General features: G+C 31.3%; 2 protein-coding genes across 4 annotated transcripts; one reads left to right on the plus strand and one right to left on the minus strand.

Annotated features, from left to right (window-relative positions):
* Window positions 1–585: 585 nt before the first annotated feature.
* On the plus strand, window positions 586–5,390 carry LOC139482780 (uncharacterized). Its single transcript, XM_071266840.1, has 2 exons — window positions 586–679; window positions 5,048–5,390. The coding sequence occupies exons 1-2, from the start codon at window positions 590–592 to the stop codon at window positions 5,375–5,377; spliced, it is 420 nt and encodes a 139-aa protein (XP_071122941.1). The 5' UTR covers window positions 586–589; the 3' UTR covers window positions 5,378–5,390.
* Window positions 5,391–7,836: 2,446 nt separating this feature from the next.
* Window positions 7,837–15,517, minus strand: LOC139529983 (cysteine and tyrosine-rich protein 1-like). 3 transcript variants are annotated; one of them, XR_011665935.1, is made up of 4 exons: window positions 11,980–12,000; window positions 10,426–10,543; window positions 8,932–9,104; window positions 7,837–8,309 (listed from the first exon to the last, which is right to left on the minus strand). XR_011665935.1 is itself a non-coding variant. In XM_071325988.1 (4 exons), exons 1-4 carry the CDS (start codon window positions 15,444–15,446, stop codon window positions 8,104–8,106), a joined length of 534 nt encoding a protein of 177 aa, XP_071182089.1. In that variant the 5' UTR covers window positions 15,447–15,517; the 3' UTR covers window positions 7,837–8,103. The 3 variants fall into 3 exon arrangements, 2 of the variants coding, with proteins under 2 accessions (XP_071182089.1, XP_071182088.1); XM_071325988.1 differs by lacking the exon at window positions 11,980–12,000 and adding an exon at window positions 15,410–15,517; XM_071325987.1 differs by lacking the exon at window positions 11,980–12,000 and adding an exon at window positions 11,281–11,450.
* Window positions 15,518–20,977: the final 5,460 nt, after the last annotated feature.

Below are 20,977 nucleotides of genomic sequence, written 5' to 3' on the forward strand. Positions count from 1 at the left end.
GCAAAAACGAAAAAAACAACCTCCGCCAGTCAATTTTCTAATAAAATCAAAGCAAAAAAATTTCTTAAAACTTAGATTGGACACTTATCATGCTTACCTCACTAAACCTCATTACTATACTAACAAAAAAACTGATAACTATTTCAAAATACGATTGTATGAATGTTCTTCCTGGTTTTGAAAGAACGATTCTTTTTATAGACATGAACGCGGCTGTCAAAGAGAGCACCCCTTTTCCATTATAATCGTAAGTCTACGTTACGTTTACGTTACGTTTGCGATCACCTTTGTGAAACACTCGTAAGTAAAATCTTACGCTTAACGTAAGTTTAGTCGTAAACGTAAGTCGTACAAATAAATGGGAGAACATATAGGACAAAGAAACACGAATAATAGCTGACGAAAGGTACCAGGTATAAAATTTAATACGTCAGAAGTGCGTTTCGACATACCACGGCCTCGACGAAATACGCTTAAATTATCTGATACAAACTAGAAATAAAAGAAATATTTAAACTAGTTTTCCATTATTCAATATTGGGGATACTTATGAAATAACAATTGTGTCCTTTTTTCTTCAAATCTAGCAATGAAAATTCACATCAGTAATGTTACAGCCAATATGTTGAGTGAAAATGGAATGTTTGAGATAGTGAAAAGAGGAGAGCTGAAAATAAAGGTAATATTATTCAGTTTGAAAACAACTGCAAATAACCTTTTTTTTATCAATCATACCTACGGTGCAGAAACTAATATGTATACGCAGGTTTTAAGAGAAAAAAAATTAGCATCATGCTTTAAACATTATGTATATTGCCTATACCTTATTTGACATACATACAATATGGAAGTTTATCCTATAAGACAAAATACTACTGAATTATTCATTTTCCAATCAATTTCAGATTCAACAACTGTTATTATGTCTAAAAATCAATAGATAAATAATTTAGAAATAACACTTTTAAGATAATTACATAAAAAGCGTATCTAGTTTTTATACACATTCTCTAGAAATGTATTTATTTAAAACATTTTATCTCTGATTTTTTTAAAAGAGTGAAATAAGATAAATAGAGCAGGCAATCAGAAGATTATACATTTCGTTTTAAAAAAAGGTGTTTTTTTTAACAATATTTCATTTTAAAGTTGATATCACGGCCTACACTCGGCTAACCGAGAGATTGGTCGGTTAATCTATATTGAGTATGCGGCTATATGGGCGATTGGTTTGTTAATCGGGTTGGTTATACGTCTGTTAAGAGTAAAACGCACAATTTTATGTAAAACTCTATTAAATATACAGATTTTTAGCATATTATAAGAACAAAATCAAAAAAAAGAAAAGTGTCTGACAAAATGATATCTATCATAGAATATTTTCCACCTGTAAAAACATTTCATAGTCTGCGCAGTTTTCAGTAAAACTAAAAGGCGTCGCGCAAGTATGTATAATTTATGCTTATACGCATAGCAATTTTTTAATAAAAGGCGAAACAAACAATTTTAGATATCATTTAAAGGACACAAAATAGTACTTTGGTTCTAAAAAATAAATTGACATTAGTAAATATTTCATAATTGTAATATAACGTGAATAATACCACGTTTTAGTGAAAATTATGGGAATAAAGTCTGTTAATGGGTTGGACAATTGAAATTGTGTCAGTTAAGAGTTATTTAGCCACGACAATAGTTTTGCTACATTTATATTTTCCCATTGAAAAAAAAAAAGAATGAGATGTTCTTGAGTAAAAAAAAATGACAATACGGTGCAACAGTATCGTTCTATTAAGAGCATTTTTATTTTGACTTTCTTTGCATGTTATTGAAGGGTGTGTCACTTCAATATAGCATGATATGGATTGGCCGCTGGAATATGCATGAATTTAATATCAACGTTTTCAATCAGCCTTGATTTTGGAATCTGTTCAAAGGAGCACGTTCTCAAATCCGACTGAAAGTGTCTTTCTAATACAACACAGGGGTACATATAACGTGTTGTCGTTCTCATATGCACATGATATTTGTAACTGGACGTTAACCCCTAATTCGTCAGCATCATCCAATTAGTTCTTTTCTTCTATTACTTAATCATATTATGTTGTTTTCAAATCATTCTAAAGAAGTAAATGGAAACGAGCGAATGCAGCTAAATTTTATTAACTTTAAGTTTTAATTCATTTTATTCCATTTAGTTCCTTTCTACATAATTGCAGAGGAGAACTGCAGTTGTCCGCATGTAAACTTCTAGCATTCGTCACCAATATGAGTACATCGCAATCCGTTACTGTTTCAACACCCAGGGGTGTTTTATGTCTGTATTCTTAAACAATTATTATTTTTTCTCTCTTTTTTAGCAATTCATCAATCACTACTGTCCTTATCTACTATTCTATATTCTGCGTCTCCATCCAGATTCTAGTGTATACCATGAGGGTCCGGATTGGGGGTGGTGTTTATTTCTGTATTCTTTAAATTCAATGTTATGTCACTTTTCTCTACATTTTATTTATCTTACTCAGTATTATTAATTCGTATATTTTAACTTATTTGATTCGTTCAGAGATAGTCACATGTTAAACTATATTTTCGAAGGTGACCAAAAACGGCGGATAGCAAAATGCATATTGCACTGCAAGAAACATATTGCACGGTTTATTTATGTATCGTTAATGTATAGGAGACAATATGATATCTATAAAATTCAAACAAAATGACGATTTTGATACAAATATGGTTGGAAATTTAATAATATAACAATTATAGCCTATGTATGAGGTCAATACAGGATATATCGACCCAAAGAAGTATTTCGACCTAGGACTTCGTCCTCAGTCAATATACCTCGTTCAGGTCAATATATTCTTGTATTGCCCTCATACAAAGGCTATAATTGTATATTATTTCATATCGGTTAAGAATAAGCTTCTCCTATTGGATAAAAGAGGCCACATGACATTCATTATTCTTTAGTAATACATTCAATCGGTCACTAACAGAACAAAACGGACCAGAAAACCGGTCGTTAACGAACTTTTGACATGATAATGACCGGTGGGGCGTGGTTTCCGTCTGATAATGACCGTTGGGGCGTGGTTTCTCTGTTAATGACCGGTGGGGCGTGGCGTCTCTTTTTAGGGAGATGTCCCTCTTATAAAACATTTTCCTGTTTTCAATATTATATTTAAGTTGTTGAATTGTTTACTATATATTTTTGTGTTAATTATAAAATTATAGAGAACTTGATTAAGTATCTATATACTGAAAAATAGCACTAAAAATGGCAGTATTACTACGACTGGTATTAACTTTTTGTCATAGAAATCGTATAACTACTCGAGTTTGCTTTAGGCATTTTGATTTTATGAGAATTTACCAAAACATGGTTTCTCAATGAAATAAACATAATAGTTCTTGAAAAAAACTGGTCATTATCGTGATACAGGGACTGCCTGTAGGACAATGGTATTAACTGCGACAGCGATAATGACCTCGCCTCCGGCTCACTCATTATCACTATCTTAGTCAATACCACTGTCCTGTGGGCAGTCCATATATCACGATAATGACCAGTTTTTCAAGAACTATATAATTATTCCACTGTTTATACACATTGATAGTTTAATCAATATCTGATTGGTTGAGACTATCCCACGTGTCATTGAACAAATTTTCATATCTCCCTGATGCACGGGATATAAATGTATATTATTCTTTCTCTATTCTTTATATTTTAGCATCCCAATATATTTTACTTACTGATGTTTAGTTACATTACGACGTTTATCTCTGATTTATATACTGGTTACCAATAAAGATGACAAATTGGTGTCATTCATTATGTAAACAGAATCCATACGATATATGCTACCATTCTTGGATGAAATTAATATTAATCAAAAAGTGTTATACTTTAATATAACACTTTTTGAAACCATTTTTATCAATTTTCAATTTCTATTGTTCTAAATTTTTAATTGAACATGTGTTGCTATCGTATATTTTATGTTTCATTGCTCATATGTTGTTTCCGTATATTTTGGCTGCTCGTCTTGAGCCTACCCATTTGATCCGATAACATACCCATATAGCAATAAAATTATATTTGTATTGCCATTCATAACTCTTAACAGACCAATTAACAGACCGGGTTTTATACATCCGACCCATTAACAGACTAGGTTTTAAATAAAGATTGATTTATGTCACCAAAATACAGATTTTCGTGTAGATTTTTCACACAAAGATATCAATATGGTTAACAAACATAATGCCTGTCTTTTTTCGATGTTCAAAATATTGCATGCAAGTAAAATCAACTAACGTGTCATTTTGTGTACATTGTGTGTGTGTAAAATATGTATAAATTTATTGATGAGTAACCCGCCTTTTCATTTTTTAGATCGTACATCGAAGCTAGAAAAATAATAATTACACCACTGGATTAAGTATATTGAATTGTTTTGTTAGACATGAATAATGTTTATAATAAAAATATATTTAAAAAGTTATACAATGAAACATGCTAAACTTTCAATGATTTTCTCGATAACACCTGATTAACAGACTTTAGCCAACCCGATTAACAGACCAACCGCCGATATAGCCGCATACTCAATATAGATTAACCGACCAATCTCTCGGTTAGCCGAGTGTCGGCCGTGGATATGTTTAATTTTAAATGAAATATGTAAAAATATGTGACCTGACACATGCACCATTTAAATGATGTTCATCGTAGTCAAAAGATTTAGAAAACCGAAAAAAAAAACCAAGTTTTACATTTTGGAACAATTTGATTTAATTTGAATAACACTTTACCCCGCATATGTACTGTCTGTTTCTGTTTTACTTGCTATAAAACCAGGTTCAATCAACCATTTTCTAAATCAGAAACGTCTGTACCGAGTCAAGAATGTGCCAGTTGTTATCTATTCGTTTGATGTGCTTGAGCTTTTGATTTTGTCATGGACTTTCCTGTTAGGATTTTCCTCGGAGATCAGTATCTTTATTATGTCACCTTTTTCATGTTATTTTGATGTAGGGTAAAGGTGTAATGGCAACCTACTGGTTAGAGGGAACAAAACAGGATATCTCTTCAGGTCAACAATCGATCAACATACAGTACTATTCACACCTAGGAGAAGAACCTGGTCAGGGTATAACACAAAAAGATCGTTCCAACAGTAAGCCAGGTGTATATGTGAAGATTAATCATCCTGACGGTTCCCAGGATGAACAATCTAAGCTTCCATGTCTTGACGATTCCCATGATGAACAATCTAAGCTTCCATGTCTTGATTTGATTCCAGTTTCAAGTGTGGTACCAAGTGTACAGATATATAATACTGTTCATGAAAATGTTGATATCTAATGTTTAACATATATATATATTATTACTGTTATTATTTGATGTGAAATGTAGTTTGCAAATTTAAAAATATTATTATATATATATATATATATATATATATATATATATATATATATATATATATATCTGCAAATAGTTCAAGTATTAACTGTTTGTTGACGATTTTTAATGAATCAATAAGGAAATAGTTTATATGGTGGCAATTTTGTATCGTTTAATTCATACCAACTACTTTTGTTTAGGTACAATTTCAATCTGTACAAAAAAAAATATATGGTACTGGAAATCTACTTTTAATATTCAGTACTATGTTGTTAGTTTAAAATTATTGTCGTATTTAGGTACTTGTATTTAAGAATACTAGATCTTGATTTGTACTTGAAATAAATGGATTTTAGGTTACACCGTTACAACCTACATTTTGGTGATAATTTTTTTATTGAATTTTGCGTAGTTTTTTTTTTAATTCTGTATTAACAGCAAATATGATTAACATTTATTAAAAGCCAACAAATGTTTCACTTTTGGCAGATTTCTTAATGTGGCTTTGAGAGCCATTCTTATCATTTTATCTAATTTAAATAATTACTTAACGAGTGCCAATTCTCTGCAAATTGTATTGCAATCTTAAAACATTTATTAATACTAGTAATTAATAAAATGTCCAGAATCTGAATTCAGTATACATAAAGGTGTAACATTATCAATTTGATTAAAATCGTTGTGTGTGCTTTTGCTAGTAATGTGATGTGTGGATATCCTTTTGTTTCCTATTATATACTAGTACTTTAAGCTTCTGATATTTTATGCTAAATAGGTCCTGCTTATGAAATAACAATAAGTTTCGGTGATAGAGATTTTTAATGTCCTTGCAGGATAGTTTCAGTGTGTTTCATCGGCAATGATATACTTGAAGCTATACGCTTAAATACTTTTTCACATCATACTTTCATAAAAAAAAAATGTTTAGCATATTGTTCAAGATTGTTAAAATACTCTTAAAATATGGTTGATCATCTTATGGTCGATTTTATATTAAATAAATAGACAAACTTTTATATTATCAAATATCCAATTTATTTTCTCATGCTACCCAAAGCTTAAACATGGTCAATGAACTTTTGATTAACGATATTTGTGTCATTAGACTAGTAGTAGAGTAGTTATTGAGATCCCAGCTGAGATATATAATAGAACGTTGATTATTTAAATGTATTAGACAAAGATGGTTTGAATGCAACAGTTTCTGGTAATGTTTCCAAGAAGTTATAGCCATTCAATTGGTTTTGTATTATAATATTTAATATGATACCATTGATAATAATCAGTTAATTGACTACACCTTTGTCACTTGTATGACTACTGTTTATCCTCTATTGTAGCCTTCCTTTATTTGTCTATTTCAATCAATACGTTTCGGATTTCCGTGCACTTTATATAGATTAACATCATCGGCATAAATATTTAATATGACCATTGTTTACATTTTTATGTGGTTGATTGTTTGTTTGATATTTCATATTCAATATCATTTTAGACATTTTATTAGATATAATCAATACATGACCACTTATAAATATTTGCGCATATATATATATATATATCATAGCGGCTTTTCGTTAAATTAATTGAGTAAATATACAATCTTAAAATGTCCAACTCCAGATTACTACAATTTTACACGAACAGGAAGAAATGTTGGATAAATAACTAAGAAGCCGTATTGAGAACAAATGGATGTTTTGGGTAATAAACGAGTGTCTCTACATCAACGTTCAATGCTGTATATCTACAAATGTACATGGCGATTCAAATAAAGGTTTTTCGTTTTTGTTCCTTGTATTTCGTTGGGTTTTCGTTGTTTGTATTCCGTTTTTTTTTGTGTATATATATTTCAGGGTGTTTCTCGGTGTCTCATTTTTGACTATATTTTGACTATTTTATTTATTATGTCTGTTTTTCACGCATCGTTGTAAATATAACGGAATTTGACGAGACTGTTGTAAAAGTGAGAGGTTTAGCGCTATAAAACCAGGTTCAACCCCCCCCCCCATTTTCTACATGTGAAAATGCCTGTACCAAGTGTCAGGAATATGATTTTGTTTGATGTGTTTTGTCATTTGATTTTGCCATGTGATTATGCACTTTCCTATTGAATTTTCCACGGAGTTCAGTGTTTTTGTGATTTTACTTTTTTTTGAAACTCTTAAGCCTGTGATATAATGTTTAAAAAGTTTAAAAAAAAAGTGTTATATTTGTTCATTTGTTTCGTGTACTAATTGCCACATAGCAATTGAAAATATCTATTTTTCCAGCAACGTTCTTTCGAGTACAGGGCAAACAATACTTTGGTAGAGAGGATAACAGAAGATCTTAGATAGCACTCAAATAAAGGATAAGAAAAGGTGACCTGTTTTCCTGTGTTATTGTTTTCGATGTAGTTCTACAATAAACAACCATTACTGAAAAATTAGATTTAATTCATAACACAGTGTAACATACATTATCACCAGAAAAATCTAAACAGGTATGAAAATTTCAGCAAAACTATATAGCATTTATATTTGAATTTAAAGGACTTTAAGATTTACCCTTTGTTCATAATCAATTAAGAATGAAATGCTGCGACAAACACTATAGATATCAGCACTATTTTATGTCACGCAAAGCAGAATAATAGTTATGAATGTATCACAATTAATGGTGGATTATAAGCACTATCAAAGTTATACATTTGTTGTCTGCGTTCTGTTCCCAAATGCTGGTGGTTGGTTGTATATGCTGTTGTACTGTGGTTGTGTTGGTGCACTATATCCTTGCGACATCGGAACGGAGTAAGCTGGCGGCGGAGGATACATTGGACTGTACTGCGGCGGTTGTGGCAGCGGTTGTGTCGTGTAGCTTGGGTACGGATTCATTGGTTGCATGTATCCTTAAAAAGATTATTGAACTCAAAACTTAAACAATAAATTATTTTAATGAAATATATTGTCAAACAAGTGTTTCATTGATTGGTTCAGTTCGTGTTTAACGCCACTCTCAGCACTATTGTATTATTTCCTTGCGGGTAATTTTAATTTGTGGTGAAGTCGGAATGCCCGGAGAGAACCCCTGACCTTCTGTATGAAAACTCACAATCCTAGTAAATTAAGATCGGAGTCGAGCACACTTGCCACGGGCAGGATAAGAACCCAGGACCCCAGTCTCCAGTTGACAGTCTAGTGATCCAAAAGTTCGCCTACTTAGACCATTTGGCCCCTGAGGCCCCTAACAAGTGTTATATAGTTATCATAGGTACCAGGATCATAATTTAGTACGCCAGTCGCGCGTTTCGTCTTGATAAGACTCATCTGCGACGCTCAGTTCTAAATAGTTATAAAGCCAAACAAGAACAAAGTTGAAGGGTTAAATAACGATTCACATGTTCAAAGTCATGGATCAATTTATGATTGTGTGTATTTCTTTTTTATGTGCGACTCTTTCTTTCAAACGTAATATTTCATTGTCTTTGTGATAAACACGATTGCATATTGTGAGGAATAATCTAACCATACCTGTCGGATGTGTTGTACTAGTGACAGCTACTGTTGTTGTGTTAGGAGCAGGTCCGACCACTCGTCCAATAGTTCGTTTATTGTGGTTTTTTATACACACAATTACGACGACAATAAAAATGGCTGCAGCGGCAATTATTCCAAAAACTAAGCCAGCTATGGCTCCTCCAGAACTGAAAGAGATATGTTATCAAGTGAAATTAAAACAGACAACAGCATGCATTATTGTTGCAGAGAACATCTTACACAAACCAATGAGTGTATTCATTTAAGAAACGTATTTTGACTCGCTGTGACAAGAACACGATTTACATTTTATTAAGGTCATAAGAAACCTCAAATTGAAAAAAAAATAATGCATATGTTTTTTTCATAACTCAATGGATAGTTTTCATTATAAAACTTATATACATATATACTTTTTCTGAAGATTTTTTTTTAATTTGTTCATATTAAGAAGAAGTTTTCTTTATTTTAATTGCTTCCTGGAACAATTTCCCAACATATTTTCCGTATGCAAAGTGACCTCAGTGTGACCCATCTCGTAAAAATCCGGTGATCGCAAAACGCATGGAGTCCTTAAAATAAAACTATAATCTGATTGTACATGTTAAACACGTGCTCAATATCCATTTGTTTTTGTTGATTGTTGACAAACAGTTGACAATCGTTAAACTTCGTCTTCAAAACACGAACTTTAATTACCTGCCATATTTTCACAACAACACTGACCGATTGAAAAAAAAAATGACGATTATACGAAATTTATGCGAAAAAAATGATAAAATCGTGCATAGAAGACTAAGTTTATGATGTTTGTATGCATTGGTTCAAGAATTGGAATAGATACATGATTCATGATGTTTGTATCATCACAAAACTCCCTGCAAAACTCATTGGTTCATACTAATGATTTTTACAGATTACAAATTAAAATTTTGTGTTTTATAACAAATGAAATAATAAACATTCAAGAATTAAACGATAATAATCTACGACTCCTAAATGTGGTCGTAGACATAGGTTGAACGTACGTTAAACTTCATGACAATTTAAAAAAAAATGTATTGAAAGTCTTAAGCATGTTGAAAACTTAAATCAGGAAATATAAAGAAGCTTGTTAAAAAGAAAACTAATTATATCTTATTATATATGTACTTCTAGAACTTGAAATAAAGTTAGAGCATTAAGTTTATTATAAGTTTCAAACTTCACGTCCAGTATCGGAGGCAAAAATTTGGTAACCTCCAATAAATAAAATGAATACAAACAGAATGAAAATGTTCGAATCAATCATGTACAAAAGTGCAAATAAAATGTTCAAGAAAAAAATAAACATATGCGTAGCAACAAAAGAAAATTAATATTCAATCTTTTAAAAATCATCTTCCACTTCAACAACGGAATATCAAATGGTCATTCCTTAACAAATTTCTTGACCCAAAAACGTCAAACTCAGAGAGAAATATTAATTAATAAAATCAAAATTCTTACAAAATATAATATCCGGTATAGTATATACAGTACTCAGATCCGTAGTACCCTGAACAGTAACCGCTGCAGTAACTATACCCGTATGCATAATGGTAACATTGGTCGCATACTACCACACCTGAAAAAAGAAAGTAGAAATTATAGCCATAACTATACCCGTATGCATAATGATAACACTGGTCACATACACCGCTCCTGGAAAAGAAAGTAAAACTTATAATTGCCTTAACAATTCTACAAATTTGTTATTATCAACATTATTGTTAAAATAATAAAAACATATTCAATATACGAATTATTGCTATGTGTTTCTTGATTCTACATTGGCTAGAGGTATATGGGGAGGGTGGAGATCTCACGAATCATATAAAACCCCGCCGTTTTCCAAGTCTGGAGCCTGTTGCCTTTGGTAGACTTGTTTTTTTTTTTTAATTTCTACATAATAAAATGTGTGCCTTCATTTTGATTTGCAGTAAAAGCCCGCGACGTTTTGCGCGATGAATATACATTTTCCGCAGGAGAATATGCAGTTTTATTCAAAATACAATTCATGCAGTAAAACCTTCTAAAATAATACTAATAGGGAATAATTTAATTTTGGATGTTACATGTCTTCTGATTGGCTGACGTTATTTTGTTATCAGCCCATAGACATGATTAAGTTATGTGACCGTGGCGTTATCAACGTTTTTTCATGGTTTTCTACGGTTTAAAATGGAATTTAGAATTAAATTATAAGAAATGACTGTAACATTTTTTCTGTCTATTCGAAATAACATAAAAATGTGGTGCACCAATTTTTTTATGTTATTTCTACATAGACAGAAAAAATATTACAGTCGTAAAATAACTTACCTATCATGTAACATAGCAAAATGGAGATTTCTCTCAGCATAATCCTTTTTCCTACATCTCATTTATTGCAGTTAATGTAAGTGTGTTAATTTATTTACACAGCAGCATTGAAGTGAAACAGTACACAATTTTGAATGCATGTATGAACGCTGTGACAACATAAGCTTACCGTTGCAACAACGTCAGAAAAATGGCGTCAATACAAACACAACGTAGTCGCAACGTAATAATTCAAGTTGTAGTTTTGTGATTCTAGACAGCCGATGAAAATGTAGCGAAAAATTCTAAACAATATGGCGCTGTCTTATTCACTTTTTTTTAATCCATGTTTATCCTTTGTTTAATTTAAAAGTTTGTTTCCCTCGAGTATTCGTATCAAAACACTTCATTTTGTCTAGTAGGCTTTATTCTGCATGAATGTATTTAAAGCCAGAATTGGTAACTACGACGTAACCATACAGATACAGATAAGCTTTGAACAAGCCATCCCAAAGTATTTTCCCCCAGCTACCATCGGGTAGTTTCATTGTCCATGTCAATGATCAGCAGTTTTCGTGTGATTGTATTAGAATTATAGTACACTATTATGACGATTTTTCTTTTACGAAATTGACTACCAATACGTTTTATGTGCGATCGGTGCGTTTTCGATGAGCGCTAGATAACCATGTTTTGATAGTCAGCTGCAGATTCATTTACCTGTTATTAAACGACTTCCTGTACCTCGAATGCGAGCTTCTCCATGTGTTTTTGAATAGCTTTACACATATTGTTCTGTGAGACTGTGAATGTATTTTTTTTTAAATTTCCCCTGTGTGAAAAAAATTATATTCTGCTTTGTTTTATGAAATGATTAAATTCATCATAGATTATAATTGTGTACGCTAGACGCATCGTTTGTCTTCAAAATAATCATCAGTGACACTCGAATCAATACTTTGAAAAGGCAAAATAGAGTACGAAATTTAAGGACATGTAGACCCGAAATTCCAAAAGGTTTTGCCGAATACGGCTAAGGTAAGCGATGTATATTATAATCGATTTTGTCATCTGTAACAGATTTTTTACAATACAGTAAATTGTTTTTTACAGACTTTGTTCAACATGAATTTCGAACATTGTGGCATTACAGTTTCAATTTGTAAAAATGTAATGACAAATTAAGAACAAATCAATTTGCAATAAGGGTTTAATATTTTATTTTAATGTGTCCCAAATGGATATTTAAAAGTCCTACGTACACATTGCTTTATATGTAAAAATAAGGAGATTTGGTATGATTGTCAATGGGATAACCAAACTCCAAATGAAGTGTATGTAAGCAATTATAGTCAACCGTAAGGCCTTCAACAATGTGAAAAACCCATATCGTATATTCGGAAATAAAAGTTCCCGACATGAAAAATGTGAAACATATCAATTGAAAAAAAATAACAGGCTAATGTATAACGAAACAATTCACGAAAAACAAATATGACAGACAGGAACCAGCGACAACCAATAAACTACAAGCTCCCGACTCTGGACGGGAGAGATCCGTTTGCGCCAAAAATGCGTCCTTTTGCGCCACACCTTTTTTTCTTCAATGCTACGTTAGTGCCACATGTTTTAAAATTACATGGTATCAATTTGCGCCAAAAATAAAGCATACGATCGCGCCAATTAAAAGAAAATGACTTCCCTACTCCTTAATCGGTCAAGGAACCGGCAGTTTACACGGCAAATGTTTCCTTTTCTGAAACGTATCTTCTTCTTACTGCTGCTGCTGCATGTGTACTTCCCAATTTAATGTATGTCGTAGCTTGTAACTTCACTTTATTGTCCAAAAACACAAGCATTAATAAATGAAATGCATAAAACAGTTCATAATAATTCCTAAAAATAATAAAGCCCATACTAATAATGGTGGGAACAAAGCACTGTGTCAACAACATACGTGGCTAAAACATAATCAGCAAAAGCTTCTATTTTCTTCTCTATTGGCATATCTTTATTAAAAATTCAGCAAAGCAATATTTTTTTTCTCTCTCTGTACATTGACTCTCTAATGCATTTTAAATAATTTCTCTCCAGATGCTAATCTTCATGGTGAAATATCCGAACACATGATACTTTTTAAGCCAAAAATAAGAATAGATATATATTATAAGTTACCTACGTTCATATCCGTAGATATGGATATTTTAACACCCTGAAATATCCAAGTACAGGAAGAAGAAGGGTGTACAGGGTACTAGTTTAAGCATTTTACGGGGGGAAAAAACCGCTTCTGACACCGAAAATCATCACAACAAGAAACAAACAATGCTAAAATGTGGTATAAGCCCATTTTTTCATACATAGAACTTCAAGACATATAAGTAAATTATCATTAAAATTCATCCAAATCTTCTATTGTAAATAGTTTTAGCCTGTCACTAATTCTGTTTGCTCCGTACTTTTACGCCAATCTAAAAATGCGTTATGGGAACGGCAAATATTTGCTTCCACCTAGAGCGCTTCGATCCAAAAGAATATCCGTATTTGTCCTATTAGAATCGCTCAGGGTAAAATATTTGTCATAAAGGGCCAACCCGTGGTAAAATCACGATATATTCAAGTCCCCATGAATTATTTCTTAAATATTTATGATTGATATGTGTACAGGTAAAAAGGCGCAAATGAGTTCCAAATATTGGCGAAATTGATACATTTGGAAAACAAAATTTGGCGCAAATGATACCCATGAAAAACAGTAATTGGCGCAAAAGGACTGCTGCCCTTTGGACAGGCACATACACAAAAAGTGGCGAGTAAAACATGTTTGTGAGCGTTCAACCCTCCTCCCCTCCCCCCCCCCCCCAAAAAAAAAAGAAAAAGGAAAGGCAAGGAAAGGAAAGGGGGGGAAACAAGAAAAGAAAAGAAAGAAAAAGAAAAAATAGTTGAAAAAGGCTCAACTCATCAGATCGATTCAAAGAAAAACAGTTAAAACAAACAAACAGACCGGAGTATATATCCATCCCATATGTGTGAACACATGTCTACACAAAAGAAATTACGGTGGACTAACAGACGATAATATAACACCTGTATCATAGACCGTACGTAGAGAAGACGAAAACTAAATTTCGTAAAATTCACCTAAATGATCAAATGCGTGCCTGTTTAAACACAATCATTTTGTCTTATTGACTAAATAGCTTGTTGGTAAGTTTATATGTGGTTTTATACTAAATTGATTCACGATTGCATTTACATTTTGTGATTTTTATTATCAAAAATTCTACAGTTTTATAATATGTTGTCACGTAATATCTTATAAACCAGCAAAGTAAACATTAACCTCAAATTACAGAAATCAAATTTCAAGACAGTTCTATGTTAAAGAAAAGTGAAGTATTTGGATCATTTGATGATTTTAATTCGACCAAATCTTTTGATGGTTATTTCAGAAAGATTTGCCACGACTCGCACTGAAAGTTGATATTTATTTCTAAAATCCAACATTTAACGAATAATGTGTAACTATTCTTCTATTAAAACTTTATTTCTTATGCACATTATCAAATTTCTATTCACACAATAAATTATTCAACCACATTTTGTAATTGAAAAGGTGATGATATGTTATCATTATTACTCTCTTTATTTATTTTAAATGAAGTTGAAATATAAAAGCCCAAAATGAGCTAAGTTTTTATATACAGTAATGACGTTAATTTTTTTTCATTTTACATTTTTATTTTATTTCATAGGATATAACGATGATGATTAATATAATTATTGGAATTATCTGTCTTGACAACAGCTATCTATTTATAAAATACTTTTCATCAACGATGTATAATGAAAGATTTGCAGGGAAAATGCAAACTTCAATTTCAAATTTTGAAATTATGCTACGCACGCTTTTTTATAATCCTTGCATTATTATCAAACAAAGCCTGGAATAGAATGAAAAAGTTAACGGTTGGCTATCTTTTTCATTCTTATACTCACGACGTAAAACCCATTAATGATTTCTACAGACAGGGAAAACTCAAGATATAAAATTGCTGTTCAACGTCATTTGAAATATCCCATCAATGCATCTTTAAAAGAAAACAAAAAAGAGAAAATTCTGTCCCATCAAATATATGAAATTACTTACCTATTGTAAATAGAAAAGGAAAGAATTCCTGCAGCATGATAAAATTCTTATTTATTACAATGAGTGACTTTTGCTAATTTATTGACCCAGCAATATCTCAGGTGAAACGGTATACCTACCTTGATATTATAAAAGCCGATAATTATGCTAGGTAACATAGCGTATACAACAACACATCATATTACATCTATATCAACTTCATTACAGATTATATGTAAAGTCAATCAATTCTGTTAAGTGGCAATCGTCTATTTCTCTTATTAGTTAAGAATGCCAAATAAGGATGGGGACGCAGTTTGGTTTATTTCAGACCTCGGTGCTGTAAAGTAAGGGTTGGGATTTCTCTTTATTTTCCAATCTAAAATTAATATTTTTTACATACATAATGGATAAATATATAAGCCATATGATAATAATCTCTCTAATTGTACTTTCCATCACGAAATGTATTATCACTGTTCCAAGTAACTGAATTTATACTGAATGTGTATGGTCCAACGTAATTCTTAATAGATCTAGAATTTGTTTTGTAAAAATCCACGAGGCTACGATGACTGCATGGTAAATTACTAAACAGATACATGGAAAACAAATACATTGTACACAGATGTTATCTAATTGATAAGAAAACTATCGCAAGTTTACAGTCCTCTAACCTCAAACGTTCGGAAATATTTACACTGAAAAAAGCAATGTTTTTGATGAAAGGGAATGTATTAAAATTGAATGCTTATTTTTGTAAATTCATTGGGGATGTAAAAGCATTGACCGAAGTACATTTTGTATGAAGCGCTTCCAAAAATGTACGCACGTCGGTTTGTTTTCGTTTTGTAATTTTGAATATCCCTTTGGTATCTTTCGCCATTTTTTTCAAGCTCATATGCTTTGAATATGTATGTTTCGACCGTATATGCATTAAAAACAGGTAAAGAGTATAAGAGTTTAAAACAGTTGACGCAATTGAATTCCTATTTTCTATCACGTGTGCAATGCGTAAATGGAAAAAGGAAAATGCATCAAAACAATATTCTGTTAAACCCTTTTAACCCGTTTGAACCATTTAATTCAGAAAGCACAAGCCCTATGTGAGATATAGTTTGATCACATACTTTATATGTAAACATGATAGGATCTGAAACTATGAATTTAAGTTTAAATTTAATGGTTTATTTTTTTGAAAATCGATCTTGTGTGAAATAAATTTAGTGGAAAGTGACATCAGACACTGTTTTAGAAGATTAGTTAGCAATCTTTATATATTAGATATGAAATATTTTGGATGTCATATTTATCAGAGTCTACAGTTTGTTATTTAATTATAAATTGAAACTAAATTATAGATTGACGTATTTTAATGAAAAAAGGATCCAAGGTTTACAGGAACTTAAGGTTTAAGTTACTATAACAAATTAATTAAATAGTAGACAGAAGCAAATTTTATATCAACAGTCAAAAGTTCAAGGATATACAATTGTTCAGAATCCATATATGAAATAATGTAAACTAAATAAGGTTTTACAAAAAGAAGACAAACTTGTGATTATCCGAAGGTAACTTCTTGTAAGGGTATTACAAGTAGCTGTTTCTTTTTAACTGTGCCCAGAGATGATTGTCACGTAGTAAGGAGTTCGTCCGTTTGGCCGTCCATCCTTTGATAAATTTAGTGCAGTGCAGCTTTAATATATTTCAAGTGTTAACGGGCTAAGCATTACATGTTCTCACTGTTGAAAAATGCGTATGATAAGATTTAACCTAACAGACCAGTAAGGTCAAAATGAATCATCAAATGGTTTGGGACAGTGCTTATAGGGACTTTAAAGTTTTACCTTTAAAAGCAGCACCCTGTTAGTTTCTTCCTCTTCTTTTAGGTCAACAAGGCTTCAATACTGAAGAATATGTGTTGTTGCGCATGTGTGATTGACAAAACATTATGTCATCAGACACTACAACTATATTCCAGTTTTGGTCTTACTAGTGCCTGGTATGCTCTTGATTTTGTTTCTGTGTTTGTAACTTTTGAATTTCATTTTAAAAAACCAAGTGATCTGTTCCCATTTGATACGATACTGTCTATATGTTTGTTTCACTTTAGATTGGATTGTAAGGTAATGCCTAGATATTTTGCGGATTTAACTGATTCGAGAATGTGATTGCGGAGGATGTAATTGTGCCGGTAGTTATTTTTCTTTTGTGAGATAGTAAGGTTGGTGCATTTATCAGGGTGAAATGCCATGAGCCAATCTGACTCCCATCGTGCTGCTGAGTCTAGATCAAGTTAAAGTTTATGACAATAATTTTGTGTTTTTATTTCCCTGTAAATTATGCTGTCATCTGCAAAGAGTCTACGCTTGTTACATGTTGTAAGTATTCAGGTAGGTCATTTATATATATGAGGAACAGACCAAATACTGTTCTTTGTGGTACATCAGCTCTTACGGGTACTGATCGAGGTGGATGAAATGCCATTGATGACGACTGTTTGTGTTCTGTCATGTAAAAATGACTGAATCCAATTTAGTTTGTTATTTTGAATTCCATAGAAATTGAGCTTGTAAAGGAGGCGACGATGTGAAACTTTGTCAAACGCTTTAGCGAAGTCCATTATAATCAAGTCAGTTTGTGCGTCTACTATTTGTTTGTGCTAGTCCATGAGTAAAATCTATTAGTTGTGTTTCACACGACCATGATTTTCTGAAGCCATGTTGAAGATCGTATAATATATGATGTTTTTCTAGAAGAGACATGATACTGCTTGTAATGATATGCTCCATGAGCTTGGAACATATTCAGGTTAAATATATTGGCCTGTAATTTACGGGTTTGTATTTTCCCCTTTTTTTGAAGGATGGGGCTACATTAACTGTTTCCAGTCCAGTTTCACACAGAGATGAAAAATATGAATATCTTAATTATAAATTTTAGATTCAAAATACAATATTTTTTCAAAATACAATATTTTGAATTTTCTGCAGAAGAAAGATTGGAATTAATGAGATCATTCATTTGTTAAATGAAAGAAAAATAATACTTTAACTTCTGGAATAGAGTGTATGTATAACAACATGCAACATAATATTCGGTTTCCCATCTTGAATTTTAAATCGGATTTTAAATGATTTTAAATATGAACTTATCAGAAGAAATATTATTCATGTCTTTACCAGAAAACTTGAATTGTATTCCTAATGTTTACAAAGAAATGTTAAAAGGTTTTGATCTCTTAAGAGATGATATTGAGTTTGATCTTAGTACTGAAAATGTATACGATCAACCCTTATTTTGTAATCCAAATGGGTTGTTCGATGGAAAAACTGTTATAGGGTATGATTTTATAAATGCTGGAATTGTTCAAGTAAAAGATATATGTTATGAAGTTATAGAGTTTTTTTGTTGTTTTTTTTTACCAGAAATGGCTATAGTTGAGATGATACAAAATGTAACTGATCATTGTGATATTAACAGTATTTTAAAAAGATATAATACTTTAAATTTCTATTGCCTAAAGAATGGACCGAAATTATCCATAAAAATATTCACAGAAGACATGTTTCTCGCTCTATAAATATTAATGTCATTTTCAAAGACAAATTGTCAGAGTTTTGTATATGTTTTCGACAAAAGAATTGTATTTTTTTTTCAGCCTCCTATTTGCTATAAAAAGTGGACGGAAGTTTTTGAGATTGAAGAGAATGATCTTTGTAAAGTATGGGAAAACGTTATTTTTTTATTGGAAACCATCTATATTAATGGATCTAGATTTCAAAATAGCACATTATTGTATTTTCACAAATTCTAAACTTACGACTATGAACTTATAAATTACAATGTATGTGAAAAGGAAGTAGAAAATATCACTCATTTATTTCTATTATGTTCTGAATTAGTAGAATTTTATCTGTTTATGCAACAAAAGTTGTCAGTTTTATTTGATAATGTTGATTCTGACAAAATTGATAATTTAGTGTATGAAGAGGTACATGTTGATGTATTTATGTTTGGTTAATTTGGATATTTCAAAGGCGTAAATGTAAGTTTTGTCAATTTCATGTTATCTATAGCGAGATATTATATCTTCAGAAGAAGGAATTTACTTAAAAATTTAAACAGTAATGTTGATCTTATTATTAGACTAAACTATTTAAATACACGGTAAAACATTATATAACTTACCTGTATAAATATTTGTGTGAGAAATGTTTTTGAGAAACCGAAGGTTTCAGGCAATAACTTAATGCCTATGTGTTAGCCTATTGCCTAGGATTTAAGCTTAATGCCTAATTTCACTTATTGCCGCTAACATATATATGTTGATGAATTGAATAAACTAAGATTAAAAAAAAGGATTTTTCATTTTCTATTAAATTTTGCTTTTTTCAAAATCTTACCATTGACAAATAATCCGAATCGATATTTGTAAAAAAACTAACTTTGTTCTACAAATAATGTGTCTGTTAATACTTGAATAGATTTGTGTGTATACTTCTATTATTTGCAAACAAACTTATGCAATCAAGCACATTTTAATTATGAACTGCTGCACATTATTATTTGACTCTAGTTTTATGTTTCCGTGCAGTATTTTCCAAAGCCCATGCATGTTTTATTATAGTATTTCTGTTCAACGTAAAATGTTTCTAAAGAGATATCTAGAGACTATTGATTGACATTTTAATCACATGAAGTAAGATATAGGAAAGCAGGAAACGTTTGTATTACTACTAATCCCTTTTATTTAAATTCAAATTTCATATAATTTAATCAATGTTTCATAATAGTTAATTCAAACGAGCAACATGGATGGATTCAATAGAGCTACTAGATTATGATACCATGAAAAAAGCATCACAATCTAGTGACATGTAATATTTTTAAAACATGCTTATCAATTCATGGGAATTATATTTTTTTTTCTCTAAAAAGCTTATTAAACGAGATTCAAAATGCGATATTAAAATTCTAAAGAAATATCGAGGTTCAAATTCGTCGGATGACACAATTTAAACAAACAGGGTATAATTGATACAGTTTGATTTTGATTAAACTTTCTAAATTGCATATTGAAATAAAACCCCAAACTTTTCTATCATTGGTCGACAAATAAGAGACTGCACTAAATTAATGGTAGAATAAAAAGCCCGATATAACATTGTCTTTATATCTATAAAAGCTTGTCCATGATTAAATGAATAAATTATGTCCAATATTCATTTTATCAATTTTGTAATCTATTCTAGGTGGAGATTATTTAAAATATATTCTTGTTGTTTCATATTAGATCACACCCGTGCAGTTTTTGCAAAAAGTTCCCAAGAGTTACCGAAACTAGGTCGACGTAAGAAAGAGAGTGACGTCGATTTCTTTCGAACTGAAGTCCGAGAATTTTAAAGTCTTCTTGTTTAGAATTAAAGATACAGAATATTTAAATAATTCTCTTCCGACCAAACAGTCTGTCCGTATTGTTGTCCCCATGTTTGTAGATCTGAAATACAACATCTACAGTTGTTCAGTTGTCCATGCTGCTGATTCCAATATGTTCATGGTATATCTAGGTAGTTATAAAGTACCATA

This window comes from Mytilus edulis, chromosome 7 (assembly GCF_963676685.1).
Source record: "Mytilus edulis chromosome 7, xbMytEdul2.2, whole genome shotgun sequence".
Lineage (NCBI taxonomy): Eukaryota > Metazoa > Mollusca > Bivalvia > Mytilida > Mytilidae > Mytilus > Mytilus edulis.